General features: G+C 47.2%; 1 protein-coding gene across 7 annotated transcripts in view; it reads right to left on the bottom strand.

Moving 5' to 3' along the window:
• Positions 1-23,179, bottom strand: part of COL27A1 (collagen type XXVII alpha 1 chain) — a 247,087-nt gene that overhangs the window by 124,592 nt on the left and 99,316 nt on the right. For all 7 annotated transcript variants that reach the window (XM_039506042.1, XM_039506046.1, XM_039506043.1 and 4 more), the window contains one exon: positions 2,868-3,746. In XM_039506042.1, the coding sequence (XP_039361976.1) occupies positions 2,868-3,746 (879 nt within the window). The remainder of the gene's footprint in view (positions 1-2,867; positions 3,747-23,179) is intronic.

Below are 23,179 nucleotides of genomic sequence, written 5' to 3'. Positions count from 1 at the left end.
CACGTAAAACCGGCCGCTGGTAGAGAACTTGACACATGCAGATTATTAAAGGGAAAAGCAAATAACTCAGAATTCTAGTCCTGGAAGTTTGTTTAAGCAGAGATGGTCCAGACGGCTTTCATTGGTGGTGGACAAACATCCATCCATCCAGCTAAGATCACGTTAATGCAGTCTGGGATGGACGTGGCACTGCACTGTAGTAATGTAAGAATACTGTATGTTCACCTGGTTATTGGGATGGTCACTGTATGCGATACTGGGTTAAATGAAGAGTGCTGTTAGGAAAGAAAGTGGAAGGTGAAAATAGTGGCTCTAGATAAGAGAGAGAGACACCCACCCACCCACACCCAGCAAACGCTTGGGGGTTACAGGACAACGGGAGAGCCACTGACTCTGAGGAGACTGGCTACACCACCCGCTGAGTCCACCAGGCTGGTTTTGGACAGCAAGGCTAAAAAGCCTGGGAACAGAGAGAACAAAGAGCTGTGGCTGGATAAAAAAGGGACCATCTAGGGAGAGACGGTTGTTGGGGACCTGTTCAGGGGAACAGATTGGCACCCACTGGGGTGTCAGCAGACAGGCCGGCCTGGTCCATCATCACCAGGTGGCAGGACTTTAGGCAAGACAGACACAGACTGGTCATTGCACTAAAATCCCTTTTGTCCTAGGTTTTCATTGCTACTGTGAAGATTAAACACGTTTGGTTTATGAAGGCCGGCTGGTCACTGTATTCACCTCTGGTCACACGCTACCAAGGGGTAGCACAGTTGACACACACACAGGGATGTAGCCAAGGGACCAGTCTAAGACTGGGAGAATCAACTGATTCCACCCCAGGAAAGGTAAAGGCCCAAGGCCTGGTACCCGAGGTACACTCGGAGGGGATGGAGGTGCAGCGAGCCCTGGAGCCATGGCAGAGTCTTTCTCCACCCATGAGCTTAGTCCAACAAGGGGTCACTGGGTGGCACAGACGAGGGAGATGAACAGCAGGTGTAGGGAAAACAGCATCGTGCCAGGTCCTCAGCAAACATGCTGCATATTAAGCACCGTGACTCTTCAAAACCTCCCACCTTCACGCCACCCTTCCCTCTCCAGGCCTGCAGCAGCATCTTGCATGGGCAGGGCTATTGGCTCAGGCAGCTGCCCACTGACCCAGGCTTCCTGTCTCTGCTCCCGCAGCACTAACCTCAGCCTGGTTCCACAGAGCCAGTGATGGGCCCCCTGCCCACCCCCACAACACGTATTGTTGTTTGGGGGGTGGGAGAGGGAAGGAAAGCAACAAAGAAAAGGGGGAGAGCTGAAGACAAATAAAATACAGAAGGTTGGGGAGGGCATACATAGAAGGAAGGATGGTTTAGTGACTAGGGAACCTGATTGGGCCTCTGGGTACCTGGATTCTATTCCCGGTTTGGCCACTGATCCACTGTGTAGCTCTGGCTGAGTCATTTTGCCTCTCTGTGCTGCTGTTTTACCTCCTGCCCTGCTCTTTAGACTCTCTGGGGCAGAGACTGCCTTTCGCCATGTATTTGGACAGCTCCTAGCACACTGGGGACCTCGGGTGGGATTTCAAGGTGCTATTGCTATACAAATAAACAACATGGAAAAACAAGAGAAGAAAAAATGGGAGGAGAAAGAGAGGAAATGGAGAGAGAGAGAGAGAGAGAGAGAGAGCAGCAATTGTTCTGGGACATGGTGCAAGGGCACAAGAGAGCTGGGTCACATGCACCCACCAATCTGTGGTGCATTGAGGACTGTGTTGGAATTGCAAACTATCACTTTAAGACTGCAAGGGTGTGGGGGGGGGGCAGCATTCCCTAGTCCCGCTTGCAGGCAAGGGGCCTCCATAGGAAAGCATGCCATGATGAGTCAGTCTGGACAGAGCCAGTCTAGAGCAAGGTGTGGCGAGTTGTGTCTCACTGTCTTAGGGAGCAGTCTGCTTTCTCTCTCTGTTTTTGGGTTCTTGTGTGTTATCGGTTTGAATTCTCAGAAATAAAGCTGTGTTATGTTGCAATCTTCCAGAGAGAGTAGTTTTATCTAAGTTCTCTCTCTGTCTCTATGCTGTGAACATAACACAATCCATCACCAAACGGGGTCTCTAGCAAAAACAAGAAGCCGGAAGTCACCGGGGGGAACTTCTAACCCTCAGGATGCTTTAGCTCAAAAGTGCCTGTGTTCCTAGAAACCTCAAATGATGCTTTGGTTGAAGTGAGAATTACAAACAGGTGGGACTTTTCTGAAGTTTGCCAATACTTTAGAAGGCACCAAGCCTTTCAAGCCTTCCCGGGCAGCAGAGAAGCAGCAGCAGCTGCTCTTGCAAGTATCATTGCAAACCCTCAACATTTCTGAAAGCATTTGCCTTTCTTCCACCCGATGAGCTGGACTTTACTTCTGTCTGCCCAGGACTGTATATGCATCATCCCCTTCACATTCATTCAGCTAGAAAAGGGGGAGGGGGACAGCACCTTAAGGGTTAACAGTTGAATATTTTAGAGTAGACTGCCCGTAGTTGTGGGGGCAGGGCTGAAAGGGAGGGAAGGACGAGGGGTACCTGTTCTCTTGCCGAGTGCTCAGGTCGGCACTAATGGCTGCCTCCTGCAGTTACTGATGGGGGCAGGGAGCAATGACAGCTCAGCATGATTGCCAGAGAGGTGGAAGTCTCCTGACCTCACCAGCTGTCAGGCATGGAGAAGACCTCCAATATCTGAGCCTCTTCTTCAGATACCTCCCCGCCTTCCCCCAAATCCATGTGCCGTTGCAGTCATGGTCGCTTGTAACTTCTGACTGTTTCAGTTATGGTAAATGAGGATTCCCCACTGTATACAGAACTGTTCCCTCAAACACAACCCCGCACACCTCACTTCACTTACAGGCAAACCTGGTGGTCCTTGCGGCCCCCGGGGTCCTGGCTTCACTCGAACCTGTTGCCCGTCTGCTGCTGTCCACAAGACACCGCCCTGATCATGGTCATCACTCCTCTTTGCTTCACTGCCTGTCTTCCCTCGATATACGACCCCTCTGTTGTGATCTGTGGGGACCACTTCAGTATCCAGTGATGTCTGGATTGGTTTCACAGCATCCTCGGGGCTTAGGGAAGCTTTAGAAGGGCTCTCTAGGGTTCCTTCACCCACAGGTGCCTCCGCCTTCCTACGGGAGTCAGAAGAAGGGGCCCTGGCTATGTTTCCTGCAGAGCCCACTGTCTGGCTGACCTCTGCGGAGATTTTGGAGAAGATGGAAGGGTTGTCTAGGTCTATGATGGCATCAATCGGTTTGCTGGGTGAGAACCAGGTCCGAGAGCCCGTGTCTCCCTTCAGCTTTTCTGTAGTGATGTTCTCATCCTGGGGTTTCGAAACGTGGTCTTTCTTGGAAGCTGGTCTGTTTACTTTGGCAGAGGTTCTCGAAAGGATAACATTGTCATCAGCCACCTGAACATCTCGACGCCCAGAAGGAGGAACTGAGGTAACCGTGGTAATGGAATCACTGGCATTTCCTGCAACCTCCAACCCGCTTCTGCCAACCCCGGGCCTGCCAGGTCCTGTGATTTTATTGTAGGTGGAGTTCAAAAGCTCGAAGCCTTCCTCTTCAATAGAAAGGCGTTCCTCCTCTTCCTCCTCCTCAGCAGAGAGCCTTCTAGTAGAAGGGGCTGAAGTGAGGGCACTTCCATTGGGGCTGGGCCTAAGGTTCTCTTGGGGATTCTCCCACACCAGGGGTGGCCTCACAGCCAAATCTGAAGTGGTAAATTTTGAGCCCTGAAAGGGAGGAAGAAGAAAGGACATTTTTAATCATTTTAACCAGACAAGGCATTCTCTGTTCGCATTCCAGGCCTTTGGAAAACACCTGCTGTTGGCCATACTGGTCCAGAAACAACCCATGTTTATTAGCTTTTAGGTCCAACCTTTTCTCCCTCATCCCTGAGAAAATGGGCACTGGGTAGGGCTGGGTAACGGTGACATGGAGCCATTTATTTTTTATTATAGTGTTGCTGGGTTGTTTGGTTTGATCTGGTGAAGCGGATCGGCTAGTTTATCCCTAATTTCAGGGCAAAATGGAACTTCTCAGCTAAGGAGCCAAAACCCAGAGCTCCTTAATGCATGAGCGTAATTTTAAAAGATTGCTAAAAGCACCCAGAGCATTGGCCAAGTGAAATTCTAGGCCATGGACAAAACTTTAACATGTAGCTGCTTCTTCTATCAGCCTCAAACTAAAGGGTAAACCAAAATTAAAAACCTGTTTTTGTGCAGGGGAGCCAGGGGCCAGAGTTATGAGGATGGAAACCAACTCTGGTGCAAGCAGATTTAACTGAAGTCCACGGAGTTACACGAGGCACAAATCCATAAACCCAAAGTCTTTGAGATACAACTTTCAAAGCACGTAAAGTCCCCTTGTGGTCTCAGTGCAGTCACATGCTCAGGCATGTCTCAATTAAGGGCAGTTGCTAAGCTTCCAGGCCTTACTCTGAAACTCCTCTTCCAGCTGCAGTTAAATGGAAGCACACTCTAGGCAGCAAAACTCCTTGAGGGTCCAGCAGGGAAGGGGGTTGGGAGGCAGGGAGACGGGAAGGTAAGAGGAAGTGCAGCCTCTGGGACATCTGGGGCAAATTAATGAATTAAACATGGGACTGGCAAGAGTTTCATTCGGGGCTAGCCCAGCATAGTAAACTGCCCCCTTAGGGACGGTGAAACTAGCAATTGTTCTTGCAGCTTCCTAGTGCAAAGAGATGGAGTCCCGGTACCGCCCCCTTCCCCATACAGTGACAGGGGAGTGGGGGAAATCATGACATTAAAAAAATTCCTACCTCAAAAAGAAAATAACCTCCCTAAACAAGCAAGATGTTCAACCCAAAGTGGTTTCGCTGCATTAGAACATATGTTAAACTTCATCTCCAGTCCTTTTGTCACTAACTCCAACGTAGGTTAACAGTGAGGTCTGAATCCAGACTTTTCAGCCAATCAGATTCTCTATCTGGAAACACCACCTGACCCGTTCCTTGTTCTCCCCTGTCCGCCTGTATTCGCTTGTTGTCGCAGACTGTAAGCCCTGTCTGTAGAGTACCTAGCACAACTGAGTCCTGGTCCATGACTAGGCGCTACCACAATACAAATAATAAATCAGAATCCTCTTAAAGCAGTCACTAGAGGGAGACCAAGCCCCAGGCTTGCGTTGCCCTTTTAAATCTCCCACAACTGCAGCTCCATCGGCGATTGCAACAGCAGGAATGCTAGTGTAGACAGAGTTATCAGCCTTGTGACCAGGGTATTACTGTTGTAAAATGGGGACAGACCAGGAAGGAACACTCGTACCTGAGATCCTCTCTAGCCCATCCACATCTGCCAGGATCTTGCTTTGGGCAGAACTGGTTAGCAACATAATTTGGCCCAACTGTTTGCTGGGCACCTGGTCTTGGTTAACAGACACACTGCTGCGTATTTAGAAATGATGAATTAATCTGTCACAAACAGCAAGTGCACCAGGAGGCAAAATCAAGAGAGAATAATAATTAAACTTCCAGAACATGTGGTGCCCATGACAGGAGGGCGGAGAGAGGTGGGATCCAGGAGGAAGGAAAACAGACCTCACTCAGTTACCCTTCCCACAGCTCCGTTTCTGTAACAGTGTTAGAACAGGCCTGGACTCACAAGGAAGCAGGGCAAAGTGGGTGGGGGTGGGGTTCCATCAAAGCCATGACCCTGCTGATAAGTTAACACAACCATCCCCTTTTAAATTCACCTGTTAGAATCAATGAGGTGCTGTCTCGATTACAGAGAAAGCCGAACAAGATACAGCTCTTATCAGGCAACTTCCTATCTTGTGCCCTAAGGTATAGCCAACAGCCTAGGTAGAGCTGGGCAGAAAAGTTTCCCCGTCCCACGAACATTTTTGAGATTTTGAAATTTTGGCCCTTCCCAAATCAGGACAAAGTCAAAAATCTCAAAAATGTCCACGATCCAGAAAGGAGGAAGGGGAGAATTCAGTTCCAGTTAATGGAAACATTTTGTTTTGATTGTGTCCATTTAAAAATCTGTTTTTACTATAATTAACTTACATTTCAAAACAAAAAGTGGTTTCAAACTGGAAAACCAAAAACACTTTCCCTTCCAGTATGTCAAAAGAAACATTGACAATTTCAAAACGTTTTCAAAAATACTTCAAGTTGAGAAATCCATCAAAAGTGACCCTTTTCCCACAAAAAAATCTGATATTGCTGGATCGGCATTTTTCAATGAAAAACGTTGTGTCAAAATATTGCTGACCAGCAACGATCCTAGGTACAAGTCTCTCCTCATGCAAGTTTTACCCTGGTGTAATTCCAATGACTTCAGAGGAGTGGCTCCCAATTTACACTGCAGTAAGAGGAGAATCAGGATGTATCGTACCATTCTGCATAAGCCGTCTGTTTTTGTTGGTCCTTTGGGTGTCGCTTAAGGCAAATTGCCCTGTACTTAACAGGTATCCATACTCACTAGAGGAGTTTGTTTCGATCAGGCTGAGAGCTCACGACAAGTATTTTAATACTCAGTGCCACAGATGTAAGCCCTGGTTACTTACCAATGGAACTAAGAGCGAGCTTGCCGTGAGGATGGATTTGTTTTTCAGCAAGTCTCACCACAGCACTACTGTATTTGCAGAGCAGTGTCCGTAGTAGAAGCACTAGTACAAGTAGAGCTCTGGCAATGACAAGCATTTTTTTCCTCTCTGTTAACTAGTCCTGCTTTGAGCAAGGCTAGACGCGGTGGTAAAAATGCTGATGGCTCTGTCTATGCCATCAGAATCATAGAATAGCAGGGCTGGAAGGGACCTCAGGAGGTATCTAAGTCCAACCCCCTGCTCAAAGCAGGACCAATCCCCAGACAGACTTTTACCCCAGTTCCCTACATGGCCCCCTCAAGGATTGAACTCACAACCCTGGGTTTAGCAGCCCAATGCTCAAACCACTGAGCTATCCCTCCCCAACTCCTGCTGTTACTATCCCCAGTGAAGCTGCTAGGAGATTTCCCCAAAAGACTAGTGTCTTCGAGGCATTTTTGGCCAACAACTCCAATGTTCGTTTCCTCAAGAACTAAATGAAGCCACAAAATTAAACCCTGACTGACATGCTTGATTGATCTCTACACACAGTGTGTGCGTATTTGTAAAAATAGGGACATTTCTCTGTCAGTGATGTCTTCCAATACTGCTCCTTGGCTGGGCTTCTAGATTACTAAATATAGATACACACAACTTATTTAAAGGAAACTGAACTGAAACTTGGGGCCAACTAGTAAATCCTTCCACTCTGTAGCTGTGCAAGTGCCGCTCTGTGGCATTGTACTGCAGCCGTCAGGGCACTGATCTAGCTGAGTGGGTTTCGACCTGTGGGCCGTGGACTCCTGGGGGTCTGCAGACTATGTGTAAGATTTCCAGAGGGGTCTGGCACCTCCCTTCAAACATTTTTAGGGGTCTGCAAACGAAAAAAAGGTTGAAACCCTCTGACCTAGCTGAAATAAGTGTAAACTCCATACAGTTAGATACAGCATTTTCCCAGTTAAAATGAAGGAAGGTCAATGACACATTGTTGTCTGATGCACAGAGTCCACAATAATCCACTTCCTCGAGTGTATCTCACACACGATTCAGTCTCCTGGCAAGCCTGATTAACAGAGACACGAACAGCCACCTCAAGCAGAAATAAAGAAGAAAAAAAATCACTTCAAAATGAATTATTTGAGTTCAGAATAAAAACAAACGCAATTGGAGTCCCAGGATTGCGAGGCAGCAGCATCAAAGCAGCAGCGTATCCTAGGGTGACCAGAGAGCAAGTGTGAGAAATCGGGATGGGGTGTGTGGGGTAATAGGAGCCTATATAAGAAAAAGCCCCAAATATCAGGACTGTCCCTATAAAATCGGGACATCTGGTCACTCTAGCATATCCACCGTGGTCAGTCACACTGCAGAAAGGAAGTCAGGTTAAAAACAGGACCTGGCCATGCCCAGTTCACTACCTGAAGGAAGAGCTATGGAAAATAGAACCAGAGAAGCAGAATGACACACAGTTGCTTGCCTGAAAGATTTATGGACATGATATAAACATACAGCAAAATGTCCCTGCACTCTACGTGCTGTTTAACCCCAACCAACTTCTTATCCTCTTTGTGGACATTTTGAAACAATTTAACGGTGGCATTTACTTATCTTCAAAGGAACTGATATAGGCCCTCGCTAAGGGGGCAAAATAAGTTTGTCTTCTGGAGGGAGACATATACACACACACACACACACACACACACACACACACACACACCAATAACTGAAGGGATGCAGATATAGGGAAAAAGAACACAAACCAAAAGCCTTTACTACTTGCAATCAAACTGGACTGAACCTCCAGGACAAATAATTTAATGTTACAATACATGAGACTTACAGCTGTGTCCTCCATGGCTGGGTGCCCATGGGGGAGATTAGCACCAACTCTAAACAATTCACAGAATCATAGAATATCAGGGTTGGAAGAGACCTCAGGAGGTATCTAGTCCAACTCCCTGCTCAAAATTCCCCTACCTTAGAAAAGCCTATGGCTGCTTGCAAATCCAGCAGCAGACAGCTCAACACAAGGATCTTCATCATGTCCCGCAGGGCAAAACCAAGCATGGGGAATGGAAAGGTTAGACTGTGCAGTTGGCATAAGACTCAAGGGATGCTACATAGCCCCACCCACTTAACTACCACAAAGCTAGTCCCGACAAGTGCCCTCGTTTTTCTCAATGGAAGCACAGACTGCAAGTATGGCTGGGCTCCAAAGCACACCACAGATTTTGGGTTCTTTAAAAAAAAAAAGCCATTGCCAATTTGGACTTAAATATCAAGAGAGGGTAAGGAAATTTTATCCCATTGGCACTGGAGTGAGCTGTTCTCTCTGCTCCTGGCTATGTGAATATTTTATAGAACTCCAGGAGCCAGGGTGTGGCCAGATTTGACTGGAGAAAGGCTTTAGTTTCACAGAGCCCAGGGCAATGGTGTCCAACTACAATGTTCATTTTCCCTCGCAAACCAGAAATAACCCGCAGCAGCGAGCCACAGAGCCCAGATCAACTGACTTGGGCTTGCACTCCAGGGCTAACGCTAGCAGTGTAGGCATCCCTGCTCAGGCTCTAGTCTGGAGGGTGCAACTCAGATCCTGGACAGGACCATCTCCATGGCTATTTTTTAGCCCTGTAGTCCATGTCAGTTGACCCAGGTCTCTGACACTTGCTGCCATGGGTTTTCTTTTGCAATGTAGACATACCCTAAGTCTCAAGGACACACTGGAAGTCTGGGACAGAGCAGGGAATTAAACCCACATCTCCAAAGCCCCTGCTAGCAGCTTAACCGCTGGAGCATCCTTAATGGAGTTATCCATGGCACTGGAAGAGAATGTGTCCCACAAGCCCTTTCTGGAGCAGAACATGCCTTTGACTGGCAATCTCCTCTGGGCCAGACAAGGAAAGCCCAGTAGAGGTCATCTTCATGGGAGGAAGCAGCAGGGGCTTGTGAAAGTGAGCGGTGTGGAGGTGAGCAGCTCTCTGTTCCCAGCCCTCCCCAGATTGGGATGCCTATGAGCGCAGACTTGTTGCAATTCTGAATTCCTGAACAGACCTCCCTGACGGCTGACGTTCTGTCTCAACTCCCACCACAAACTGGAAGCCAGTGGATGCTTCTCTAGGACAAAGGGTCCGACATCAAGAAAACAGAGGGAGGAGGGGAAAATACATAAGAAAAAATGGTGGTCTGGGGAGAAAATAAGCAATACTCCTGATAAGATCAAATGGAGACTTTTCTTGCCGAGAGGTCCTGGTTTGTGGGTCAGAGTTTCGTGGGTTCAGGTCCCAGTGAGGGACAGATTCCTCTTCACATTTATTCGATATGCTTACAGCCCTTTGAATAAAGGTGAATGACAGCGTCTGTTCTACTTGTGGCTTAATGCAAGTCCCAGAGGTGCCAGCTGTGGGTTACCCTGTGGGCAGTGCAATGCCTGGACTTGCTGAGCAGTGGTTGCGTTTGCAAAGCATGATTTGAAACACCTTGAGAGGCCGGGAACAGAAATGGCACCAGGAAGATGCCAAAAAATGCGCAGCACCTTTGAACAAGAGCACGCTGCAAAAGGAAGGCTTAAATCCAGCCTCTTGCCAGGGTCCTATGTCCCTCCGCTGCCCAGCAGGGACTTACAGCTAGGACTGGGCGCTCCCAGCAGCAGGGGGAGATCGGACCCACCTCCACAAGTCTCCTCTAGCTGCAGGAACCTCTGAGGTTGGAGCTTCCTGCATCAGAAGGAGGCACGTGGAGGTCGCTCTGATCTCCCCCGCGACAGCGAGAGTGGCTATGCAAGGGAAGGACAAGTCCTGTCCCTCCCCAGCCCGGGGGGGCTTGCAGCTAGGAACCCCCTGGCTAGGCACTCCCAGCTGCAAGGGGGAGATCAGATTTCATGGAGAAGGGCTTATTTCATGGTCCGTGACACATTTTTCGCGGGCATGAAATTGGTACAGCCCTACTCATGATACTTTGAAACAGAAGAAGAAAGGTCTCTCTTCCTGAAGCACTGCCATCCGAACACTCTCTGTTACTAGCACCACTGTTATAGATCATGACAGAGCATCCATCAAAGCAATTTCAAAGCTTATTTCTGTACCCAATTAAGGTGGAGCGGATGATCAAATGAAAGAAACAACCTGCATCTTGTTAAAAACAAGGAACCGGAGAAGGAATAAAGTTCTGCAGAGAAATCCCACCGAGTCCATGTGCAAAGAGACCAGGTGCTCATTACACTCCCAAAGGGGGCAGGAGGAGAGGGTGTTATATAACATATTAATCCTGGACAGGTCAAGGGGCTTAACAGAAGAACAGGATGGCCAAGAAATGTTTTTCCCATCCTGCAAAAATATTCATAGTATTGAAAAGTTTTCCTGCCATGAACTGGGACCAAAATAAATAAATAAATAAATAAACCAAAATCTCAATAAGTTTTCCTGAATCCAAGATCTGAAAAAGTTTCTGGGTTCAGGTTAACCGAAATGTCAGATTTTGATAATTTTTAAAAATTTCATTTTTGATTGCTTTTAAAATCTTCTTTTAGTCTAAACATACTCCAAAATTTGAAACATAACAATTTCTACTAGAAAAAACAAACGTTTTCATTTTGGGATGTTTTGACAATTTTGAAACTTACTTTCTGTTCAAAAATGTTTTTGAGTCAGGAAATATGTCAAAACCAACTCTGTTTCGCAGACAAATGGGGTTTCAATTTACTGACATTTTTTGGTGGGAAAAAAAGAGCGGGAGGAGTTGTCAAAAAATCCCTGACCCGCTCTACTTAACAGCACATTGGTGAAATTCAACAGAGTCTCCTGTGGCACCTTTAAGACTAACAAACGTATTGGAGCATAAGCTTTCGTGGGTGATTATCCACTTCCTCAGATGCATTGGTGAAACTGACAGACATACTCAATTGGGAGGGTTGCAAACTTGAGTAAGGACTAACACAAAGCTATCTGGAGAAGAAAGATGCTCTTGAGGTTAGAGCACCGGACTATGCTTTAGCAGTCTGGTACAGTTCCCAGCTCTAACACAGATTCTCTGATTCATCTGACTTCAGTGAATGCACAATATCTTTGCCACCTGAGATCCCTTTTCCTCCCACTCTGAGGAATGTGAAATAGTGTGTGTGTGACAGCTGCAAGAGCAAGTATTATAGATCTGAAGGAAAAGGATTCCCCTAATGTTGGAAGAGCAGTGCCTATTGCTAACTATAACCACACACATTTTTATAGCATCTTTCATCCAAGGACCTCACGATACTTTACATTAAGCAAACATTACAGGGAGAGCTGGTTGATTTTTATTTTTTTTGCGCTTTTTCAAACGAAAATGAAAATTAAGCAAAACCAAAAATTTTCATGGAAACAAATGAGTTTCAACGAAAGTTTTCTCAAGTCCAGGATGGAATTCCTGATTGAAAACCCAGAATAGCCAATAGCTTGGTGGTTAGGCCATTCAGCTGTGATATGAGAGACCCAGGTTCAAGTGTCCCTGCTGTACCGGATTTGGAACAAAGACTTGAATCTGGATCTCCCACATCCCAGCTGAGCGTCCTAACCACTGGGTTACTGGCTATTCTAAGATCAGTCTCTCATTTTTCATGAAAAAAAATATGAAAGGTTCCAGTTTATCCCAGGGTGGAACAAAACCAGCTGCCTCAGTTTTGAAAATATTCATGAAGTGTTTTGCAGCCAGCCCTCCTTACAGCATAGACGCTGTAACCGACATAAGCAAACATCGATAAACCGGTTTTCAGAGACGAAGAGTATCTGAATCTTCCATTCGGCCAACTCAATGGGAGGTGGCTGTGCTCAACAACTCGGAACATCAGCTCGCCCAAAATCCCAGATACAGAGCTGGGAGGAGAACCCGTATTCCCTCGTTTAGACACTAAACTGCCCTCCTCCTATGGTCAGTTTCAACTCATCTCATTTACACAAAGGACAGAATCCTAAACTGTTCTGGGGATGAAATTGCTGCAGTTAGCACTTGTGTAACACATACGATCCCACTGATTTTCCCAAAGGAATCCTGGTAAACCAGGTAATTCCTCTGCTTTTTCCCGGCACCGCCTGCTTTTGAGAAGCCAAAGGGTTAATCGGTGTTCATGCTGTTCATGGGAACACTTTACGCATCACGGCTAGTGTATATGGGACTTCAATCAGCCAGTGCCGGTATCATCTGAAACTAATTAGCAACAGAGGATTGCGTGTGTTAATGTGTTTATACCACATATTAGACAAATACACGGTATGTCTCAGAATCCTCTCTCTTCTGGGCTTTCCCATAGAAGCATAAGCTGCAGGCAAGCACCATACAGGAACTCCAGGCTGAAATTACTTGGCAGAAGGCTAAGACAGCACACTTACTCTCTTCCCACATGCAGGGATCATGTTCTGAGCCTTGGTAAGTCTTAAACCAAAGGCATCCAGATGTCCATTTCAGACATTAAGACCCAACCTGCCTGGTGATGGCTTTGAGATGGATTTGGAAGAATGCCAAACTTTTGGAGCAAACAAGTTTTCTCCTACAAAATGTATTCTGAATGGTGAGGCACATTCCACCCCGTGCATATCCCATCTCCCCCTCCAGGCCAACCATCTGGGTGCATTTCACTCTACTCCCCTCCAATCATTAAGTCCCATTCTGCCCCTTCTCTCCAGCCTTCCCGCAATTCACACTGAAAATTTTAACCAAGGTTGCAGACCAAAAGGCCCTAAGTGATTTAGGAGCCTACGCCCCATCTTCTTTCTATGGAACTGAGGTGCCCGAGTCACATAGGTGCTTTTGAAATTTTTATCCCTTGTCTATATTCAGAGTTTTCGTTTATTTAAGTAAAAGTGTTATTTCAAACTGATTTAATGAAAGTGGTTCCGAATCCCACACGGACCCCCTGCATGCAATTTAAATCTGATTGATCTTGATTTAGCTACTCTTAATTCAATTTAACCTTAGCTCTAAGACAGGTTTAAAATCAAATTAAGAGCATCTACACTGTGTGTTTCACTGGTTTAACTAAACAGGTTTGAAGTCACACCTTCAATTACACTGTGCAACTTTGAATACAGACAAGGCCTTAGAAGAAAGTCTCTGTGTGCATTAAAAAAACCCACCCGCCTCCTAAATGATAATAGATTAATTTGATCTGATATGGCAATTTTCAGATCCATAATTTGAAAAGTTTAACAATCTATTTTATTAATTCTTTTCAGGCCAGGGACTAATTTAGTAACTTTATTTCAGAAAAATGTTTTCAGATTGAAATTCAGCCCAACCATGGTTCTTATTTTAAAAAAACCCCAATAGTTTAATCCTTAACTATGATCAAGCCAATAAAACAAGATCTAGCTCACAAGAGGATGTCTCACAATCACAACAATATGTAGCAACCACAAAGACTATGTGGTACGGTTCCCAGTCGCACAAAATCGAACCTAGCCCCACCCCTTCCCCAAAGCCCCGCCCCTTCCCTGAGGCCCCGCCGTTGGTCTCTACATTCCTCCTCCCTCAGTGGTTCGCTCTCCACCACCCTCACTCACTTTCACTGGGCTGGGGCCAGGGTGCGGGAGGGGAAGAGGGCTCTAACTGGGGGTGCAGGCTCCAAGGTGGGGCCAGAAATGAGTGGTTTGGGGTCAGGAGGGGGCTCTGGGCTGGGATGAGGGGTTTGGGGTGCACAAGGGGCTCCAGGATGGGGCTGAGGAATTTGGAATGTGGGAGGGGACTGCAGGTTGAGGAAGGGGGTTGGGGTGTGGGAGGGGATACAGGCTCTGGGCTGGGGCCAGGCATGAGGGGTTTGGGGTGCAGGAGGGGACTGTGGGTTGAGGCAGGGATTTGGGGTGCAGGAGGGGGTATGGGCTCTGGGCTGGCGATGAGGCGTTCAGGGTGTGGGAGGGGGCTCTGGGCTTGAGGTGTGTGTGGGGGTAAGTGCTTTGGCTGGGGTGCAGGAAGGGGCTCTGAGTTGGGGGGTCTCAGGGCTGGGGCAGGGAGTTCATAGAATCACAGAAGACCAGGGTTGGAAGGGACCTCAGGAGGTATCTAGTCCAACCCCCTGCTCAAAGCAGGACCAACCCCCAGACAGATTTTTGATCCAGATCGATAAGTGGCCCCCTCAAGGACTGAGCTCACACCCCTGCGTTTAGCAGGCCAGTGCTCAAACCACGGAGCTATCCCTCCCCCTGAGTTGGGACTCGGGGTTGGGGCCCGGGCTTACCACAGGCAGCTCCTGGTCAGCGACGCCGCAGGGCTAAGGCAGGCTCCCTGCCTGTCCTGGCACCACGCTGCGCCCTGGAAGTGGCCAGCAGGTCCAGCTCCTGGGCGGGGGGAGGCAGGAGGCTCCACATGCTGCTTTTGCCCGCAGGCACTAACGCCCCCAGCTCCCATTGGCCACAGACCCTGACCAATGGGAGTGTGGAGCCGGTGCTCAGGGTGGGGGAAGCGCACGGAGCTCCATGGCCCTCCTGTGTAGGAGCTGGACCTGCTGGCCACTTCTGGGGCGCAGTGCGGTGCCAGGACAGGTAGGGACTAGGCTGCCTTAGACCCACAGCACCACCGACTGGACTTTTAACGGCCCGGTCGGCAGTGCTGACCGAACCCACCAGGGTCCCATTTCGACCAGACGTTTCGGTCGAAAACTGCACACTTGGCAAACCTACTATGTGGGGATTAAGACAGCCTAAGGAATATAACGTGTCATACTGTTCAGCGGTTTATCCATCCTGTTCTAGGATAGGATTCATTCTGGAGTCTTTAGGGAACGCATTTGAGAGATCCGTACGGGGGGTTAGACAGGATGGGGAGCGATCCCTCCAAGATGAAAAGATAAACTTCACTCTCCCTCCAAGTAATGTGACTGGAATTCATTGCCATAGCGTTTCACTGAGGTCAAAACCTTCACAACGTTCAAAGAGAGAGTAGACCAGAGGTCCACAAACTTTTGAGGGTTGTGTCCCCCTTACTCCTGTCCATACACCCCCCCACCGCTCTGGAGCCAGGCTGGGAGCTGGGGGAGGGATTAGGCAGAGACATGGACAGAGCTAAGGGGGTTGAGGCTCCGGCTGCAGCTGGGGGTGGGGCTGGGGCCAGGAGCAGAGTCGGGGCCGTGGCCAGGGGCCAAGGCTGGGGGTGGGAGCAGAGCCGTAGCCGGGCTGCAGCGGGGGCCTGCAGGCGGATGCAGAGCCGTGCCGGGGCCAGCCCCCACGCAGGGCTGGCCCCGGAGCTGGCTCCCCTCCCTGTCCTGCGTGGGGACTGGCCTGGGCTGGCCATCCGCCTCCCCGAAATGTTCTTCCATGTCCCCCATTTTGGGAACCTCTGGACAAGACAATTCTGTAGAAAAAGAACACAGAGTTATAATGGCTAATGCTTAAAAATACATGTTGGGAGGGATATAAAACCTCTTGCTTTGGGGTTTAAACCAAGTAGCTAATTCTAAGGGATGAGGACCAGACCTGCAAGGGGGCAGATAATCCCACATCTGCTACCGTCAGATTCTGACACCTTCCTCTGCAACATCTAGTGCTGGCCATTGACAGACAGGACCTTGGGCTAGACCGACTACGGGGCTGATCCAGTCCGGCAGTTCCCTGGTTCCTGACTCCATCCTTCCTAACTCACAGCAGCCAACATGAAACCAAGAAAGGGGAGATACAAACTCCCCAGCAAACGGAGGACGTGGGATGAGAGGGGACAGGAGAGCCTGTTTGCTTTTCTAATGCCATTGGCATAAACTATTCTGAAGCCATGTTGCTTTTGAGTGGAGACTAACCCCAAAGGGGGCTGCAGCCCTCCAGGAAAGCATGAGGCTCTTGCAGCCTCCATCAGCTTCCCTTCTTGGGAATGATTTTTGCTGCTTCTCTGAAGAACCAAATTAGAGCTCCTTGGGAGATAATTAGAAAGGAGCGTTTCAGTGCAGACCCACAGACCAGGCACTGCTTGCCAAAGGGGGACACCCAGCTCCCGCAGGGATGTATAAATGTCAGGAAGGGTATTTTTGAGCTCTCTGCAAGGTATAATTAAAAATCCTGGCAGACAGGATGGCTAAATCGGAATCCAGTGGTTTTGGGTTCCCATGCCCCAAATCCTGGCCAAAGGCAGCACAACTAGTACTAACTATTCTACAGTGCAGAGCACTTTGGGCAAAGCGTCTTCTGGCCCTAGCAAGCAGATGGGCTCTTTTAGGTCCAATGGCAGAGAACCTGGCTGACATGCAGGAAAACTGGGGTGTGGTTCCACTCGTGAAAACACATGACTGTCTGAGCATAAGAATGGTCCTGCTGGGTCAGACCAAGGGTCCATCCAGCCCAGTATCCTGTCTTCCGACAGTGGCCAGTGCCAGGTGCCCCAGAGGGAATGAACAGAACAGGTGATCATCAAGTGATCCATCCCCTGTCTCCCATTCCCAGTTTCTGGCAAACAGAAGCTAGGGACACTATCTCTGCCCATCCTGGCTAATAGCCATTGATGGACCCATTCTCCATGAACTTCTCTAGTTCTTTTTTGAACCCTGTTATGGTCATGACCTTCACAACATCCTCTGGCAAGGAGTTCCACAGGTTGACTACGCATTGTCTGAAGAAATACTTCCTTTTATTTGTTTTAAACCTGCTGCCTATTAATTTCATTGGGTGACCCATAGTTCTTGTGTTATGAGAAGTAGTAAACAACACTTCTTTAACTACTTTATCTACACCATCATGATTTTATAGACCTCAATCATATCTCCCCTTAGCGCAAGGCTTTGGAGGGGACCCTCGAGCTGGAGCATGGAGCAGCACCGGAGCAGTGGAGCTGCAGGTTTTTGCCTGGAGCTGGAGTGGAGCCGGAGCACAGCTCCACAGCCCTGCCTTAGCCATCTCTTTTTCAAGCTGAGAAGTCCCAGTCTTATTAATCTCTCCTCATATGGAAGCCGTTCCATACCCCTAATCATTTTTGTTGCCCTTTTCTGAACCTTTTCCAATTCCAATAGATCTTTTTTTGAGATGGGGCGATCACATCTGCACGCAGTATTCAAGATGTGATCGTACCATGGATTTATACAGAGGCAACATGATATTTTCTGTCCTAGCATCTATCTAATGACCAGGAGATCCACTCAGCCCTGCACAGTATCCACATAGGTCTCTTGTACTATTAAAACCTGCCCAGACTCCACCTTGGCCTTACTCTTCAATTGTGGCATTTCAAAGGAACAGAAAACAACCCTTTCCAACAGCAAGGAATGGGCATGCTAGTGAGGACATCCACGGAAACGAATGGGGAACATGCCTGGACAGAGGAATGACAGGCATGGAGAAGGCCTGTGCCTCAATTCTTTGGAAACAGAGGCAAAAGCATGAAGTGACGCATCCCAGTTGCAGAGGGAGTTGGTACCAGAATCAGGAGAACTCAGGTGTTTTGGGCTCCAGCCATGTCCCTCTGACAGTACTGTACAATCAAGTGATTGTGTGAACTGGAAACCCTTGGCTCCCCAGGGTCACAGGGACACCAGTAGAGTGCTAACTTCTTAAGAAACCTCATCGCTAACACTCACGTGCATTGTATTCTTACCTCTTTCTTGCCTGGTAAAATTGCCTGATGCTCTCTCCCTGACACCATGCCTGCCTCCCCACTAGCAGGGACGGGTCACAGGCATTGCTATTCTCAGCATGAATATGGCATTCCACTGAAAGGGTTTCAACAGCTCCCTTTTAATTCTAGTTAACCCAGGCAACTGTGCTTCAGGCCTTGAATCAGTAGAGATTCTACAGGGCAGCAAGAAAGTCGAGAAGTGGGTTATAGCTCTTAGCCCCATATAAATGGATAATATCACAGTGGTGTCTCTTTGCCCTGCAGTTTTGCATTTAACCAGCTTTACAACCAGTATTACGACCAGATCTATATGCAGGGTACTGGGATACATATTTTAAGAACAGCTGCCCTGCGCATCAAAGGTTCAAACTCGGAACCTTCATTATTAAAATGTTGACCCTCCAGCCATTGAGCTAAAAGAGCAACTCCTCAAGCTGGTAGAAGCAGTAGGCTCTCACGTAGACTAGCCACGAGAGGGCGACAGACACAGTGTGTGGGGTTATATCTGAATTGCAATCTACTGTGGTTTCTTTTATGTGCTGCAGTAATTTTCAGATAAATAAAGGAAGGAGAGAAAATCAAAAGCATCATGTTCTTTTTTTTAGAAGCTTCTGAAGACCAAAAATACTCTGGGGCAAGTGGTCACTAATAAGCAAGAGATGAGTGACAAGAAGGGACGGGTGGGAGTCAAAGCCCCACAGGATAGAAATGCAGCCCAACGAGCAACCACAAGAGAAAACTCACACTAGAGCCAGTCTGCCTGTCCCAAGATGCAGGCCCAGTATGACATCAAGTCCATTGTGTGGGGGGGTGGGTCACAGTCCTGGAGAATAGGTCTGAATTAAGCCATCCTGGGGCCAGCTGGGCTTGGTTCTGGGGCATTCTTCCAGCACGATCTCCCTGAATGCCAACGTCCTGATAATTAGTGATGATCCCTGGAGAGCTCACCTGCATATGCAAATCAAATTCACTATATTCCCTCCACACTCCATCACAAACCTACCCAGCCTAATGGAAGTGACTCAGGTGACAACAGGTGCACGTTCCCTAACTCACTTAGGAGAAACAGGACTGGACAATACAGGCCTCTCATGTCAGGCACAAGTTACCTAATCCCAAGCAGGACAGCAGCATAGGCTGAAATAGAAAAGCCAAGCAGTGAAAAATGGGCACTGTCCTTTTAGACGCCAATTAAATTTTGATACCCGAGGGATGAGGGGAATCCCATCTAACTCTCCACAGAATTCAGTCACAAGCTGGTACCGGCGCTTCCCTTCGGCACATAGAATCCTGATCTAGCCAGCAGGATCCCTCAGTGAACAAAGAGGCAGCTTGACCTCAGGGTGTGAAGAGTTCCTATCTTTAAGAAAGGGAAAAAAAGTGATCCGGGTAACTACAGGCCTGTCAGTTTGACATCTGTAGTATGCAAGGTCTTGGAAAAAAAATTGAAGGAAAAAGTAGTCAAGGAGATCAATGGTAATTGGGACAAAATAAAACATGGTTTTACAAAAGGTAGATCGTGCCAAACCAACCTGATCTCCTTCTTTGAGAAGGTAACAGATTTTTTAGACAAAGGAAATGCAGTGCATCTAATTTACCTTGATTTCAGTAAGGCATTTGATACGGTTCCACATGGGGAATTATTAGCTAAATTGGAAAAGATGGGGATCAATATGAAAACTGAAAGGTGGAGAAGGAGCTGGTTAAAGGGGAGACTACAACGGGTCATACTGAAAGGTGAACTGTCAGGCTGGAAGGAGGTTACTAGTGGAGTTCCTCAGGGATCGGTTTTGGGACCAATCTTATTTCATTTTTTTTTTTAACTGACCTTGGCACAAAAAGTGAGAATGTGCTAATAAAGTTTGCGGATGACACAAAGCTGGGAGGTATTGCTAACACAGAGAAGGACCGGGATATCATACAGGAAGATCTGGATGACCTTGTAAACTGGAGTAATAGTAATAGGATGAAATTTAATAGTGAGAAGTGCAAGGTCATGTATTTAGGGATTAATAACAAGAACTATTGTTATAAGCTGGGGAGGCATCAGTTGGAAGTAACAGAGGAGGAGAAGGACCTCGGAGTATTGGTTGATCACAGGATGACTATGAGCCGCCAATGTGATATGGTCGTGAAAAAAGCTAATGCGGTCTTGGGATGCATCAGGTGAGGTATTTCCAGTAGACATAAGGAGGTGTTAGTACTGTTACAAAGCACTGGTGAGACCTCTTCTGGAATACTGTGTGCAGTTCTGGTCTCCCATGTTTAAGAAGGATGAATTCAAATTGGAACAGGTTCAGAGAAGGGCTATTAGGATGATCCGAGGAATGGAAAACCTGTCATATGAAAGGAGACGCAAAGAGCTTGGCTTGTTTAGCCTAACCAAAAGAAGGCTGAGGGGAGATATGATTGCTCTTTATAAATGTATCAGAGGGATAAATATCAGGGAGGGAGAGGAATTAGTTAAGCTCAGTACCAATGTGGACACAAGAACAATGGATATTAACTGGCTATCAGGAAATATAGACTTGAAATTAGACAAAGGTTTCTAACCATCAGAGGAGTGAAGTTCTGGAACAGCCTTCCAAGGAGAGTAGTGGGGGCAAAAGACATATCTGGCTTCAAGATTAAGCATGAGAAGTTTATGGAGGGGATGGTATAATGGGATAAGCTAATTTTGGCAATTAATTCGTCTTTGACTACTAGTGGTAAATATACCCAATGGCTTGTGATGGATGTTAGATGGGGTGGGATCTGAGTTACTACAGAGAATTCTTTCCTGGGTGTCTAGCTGGTGAGTCTTGCCCACATGCTCAGGATTTAGCTGATCGCCATATTTGGGGTTGGGAAGGAATTTTCCTCCAGGGCAGATTGGCAGAAGCCCTGGGGTTTTTTTTGCCTTCCTCTGCAGCGTGGGGCATGGGTCACTTGCTGGAGGATTCTCTGCACCTTGAAGTCTTTAAACCATGGATTTGAGGACTTCAATGGCTCAGAAACAGGTTTTATACAGGAATGGGTGGGTGAGATTCTGTGGCCTGCGTTGTGCAGGAGGTCAGACTAGATGATCATAATGGTCCCTTCTGACCTTAAAGTCTATGAGTCAGCATGTTATCAGGTTAGCCTTGCACAGATGGTTTTCCGGAACAAGGAGACATGGTGCATTCATCTAATGAAGCGGAACGTACAAACTCTGTCCCAGTGGGGTGCTGACATTGGGAGGGTCGGTGAGCACACGGAGAGGGGAGGAGCTGCTTTTCCATTGCATCCAGGGGTTCTGAAGCTTTTCCATTCTGCACACTTCATAATCAAGATGTGCCCCTGCCCTGCTCTAAAGTGCCATCTCCTTTAACAACCTCATGATCCTCCACTGCTTTGCCTTGCGCATCACCAAGAAAATCTCCACCGAGCAGTGTCTAGGAAGCATAGCACTGGAACGTCCTGGAGGGCAGTAGGGACTTAAAGAGGAAGCAAAACTCTTTTGGGGAATTTAGGACTATTCTATTTAGAAACATACTGCTTCTTTAACCTATATTTTAAGCATTTCACAGGGTGCTGTCAACACCAAATCCTGAGCATAAAGTGGTCTTTGTGCAAAATGCAGCAAAGAGTCCTGTGGCACCTTATAGACTAACAGACGTATTGGAGCTTTCGTGGGTGAATACCCACTTCGTTGGATGCATGATGCATTTTGTGCAAAATGTCAATCTCGCAGAGATGTGGTCTTCCTTCAATCTCTTGCACACTCTTTGGCCATGTTGCCAAAACTAGGTTACTGGGCAACAAGGTGGCAGATGAAATTCTGTGTTGATAAATGCAAAGTAATGCACACTGGAAAAAAATAATTCCTACTACACATAAATGATGGGATCTAAATTAGCTGTTACCACTCAAGAACGAGATCTTGGAGTCATTGTGGATAATTCTCTGAAAATCTCTCTCAATGTGCAGCAGCAGTCAAAAAAGCTAACCATGTTAGGAACCATTAGGAAAGATAATAAGACATAAGTATCATAATGCCACTATATACATCCATGATACACCCACACCTCAAATACTGCATGCAGTTCTGGTCACCCCATCTCAAAAAAGATATATTAGAATTGGAAAAGGTACAGAGAAGGGCAACACAAGCGATTAGGGGTTTGGAACAGCTTCTATATGAGAAGAGATTAAAAAAACAGGGACTGTTCATCTTAGAAAAGAGATGACTAAGGGGGGATATGATAGAAGTATATAAAAGCATGACTGCTGTGGAGAAAGTGAATAAGGAAGTGTTATTTACACCTCCATATAACACAAGAACTAGGGGTCATCTGATCAAATTAATAGGCACCAGGTTTAAAACAAACAAACAGAACTACTTCTTCACACTGTGGGACTCATTGTCATGAGATATTGTGAAGGCCAAAACTATATCTGGGTTCAAACAAGAATTAGATGAGTTCATGGAGGGCAGGTCCATCAATGGCTATTAGCCAAGGTGGTCAGGGATGCAACCCCATGCTCCAACTGCTAAAACCTGGTATTGGTTAACGGGGGATGGATCACTTGAAATTGCCCTGTTCTGTTCACTCCCACTAAAGCATTTGGCATAGGCCACTGTCAGAAGACAGGATCCTGGGCTAGATGGACCATCGATCTGAACCCGTATGGCTGTTCTTACGTTTCATTCACGAGTGAAATGTTTTCTAAAGAGAAGGTTTCTGAGGTTTCAGTGAAAAATAACATGGTCACTAAAGTGTAATGGGTGAGAACTGCTATGGTGAGAAAAATACCTAAGCAGATGGCTTTCCCGTTCTCTCTATATCAGTACTTAAAAGACTTCAGTTTTAAACTATCAGAGATTGCACAAATGCTTTTTAAAAAACAAAAATCTGACACTAAGCCACATTTCTTCACTTGCATTTACTAGGCTGGAGTGATAACCATGGAGAAAGAACGGTAGGACAGCATGTATTGGGGTAAAAGCATTAGCTTACCACCTCTCAGAATCTCGGTTACAATGCTAACCATTAGTTCCCAAGTGTCTCATCTCAGGGTGTGTCTATACAGCAGGCAGGGGATATGATTC

This window comes from Mauremys reevesii, linkage group 19 (assembly GCF_016161935.1).
Source record: "Mauremys reevesii isolate NIE-2019 linkage group 19, ASM1616193v1, whole genome shotgun sequence".
In the NCBI taxonomy this organism is placed as follows: domain Eukaryota; kingdom Metazoa; phylum Chordata; order Testudines; family Geoemydidae; genus Mauremys; species Mauremys reevesii.
Note: the sequence above shows the minus strand (reverse complement) of the source record. Positions and strands in the feature narration are given on the sequence as shown.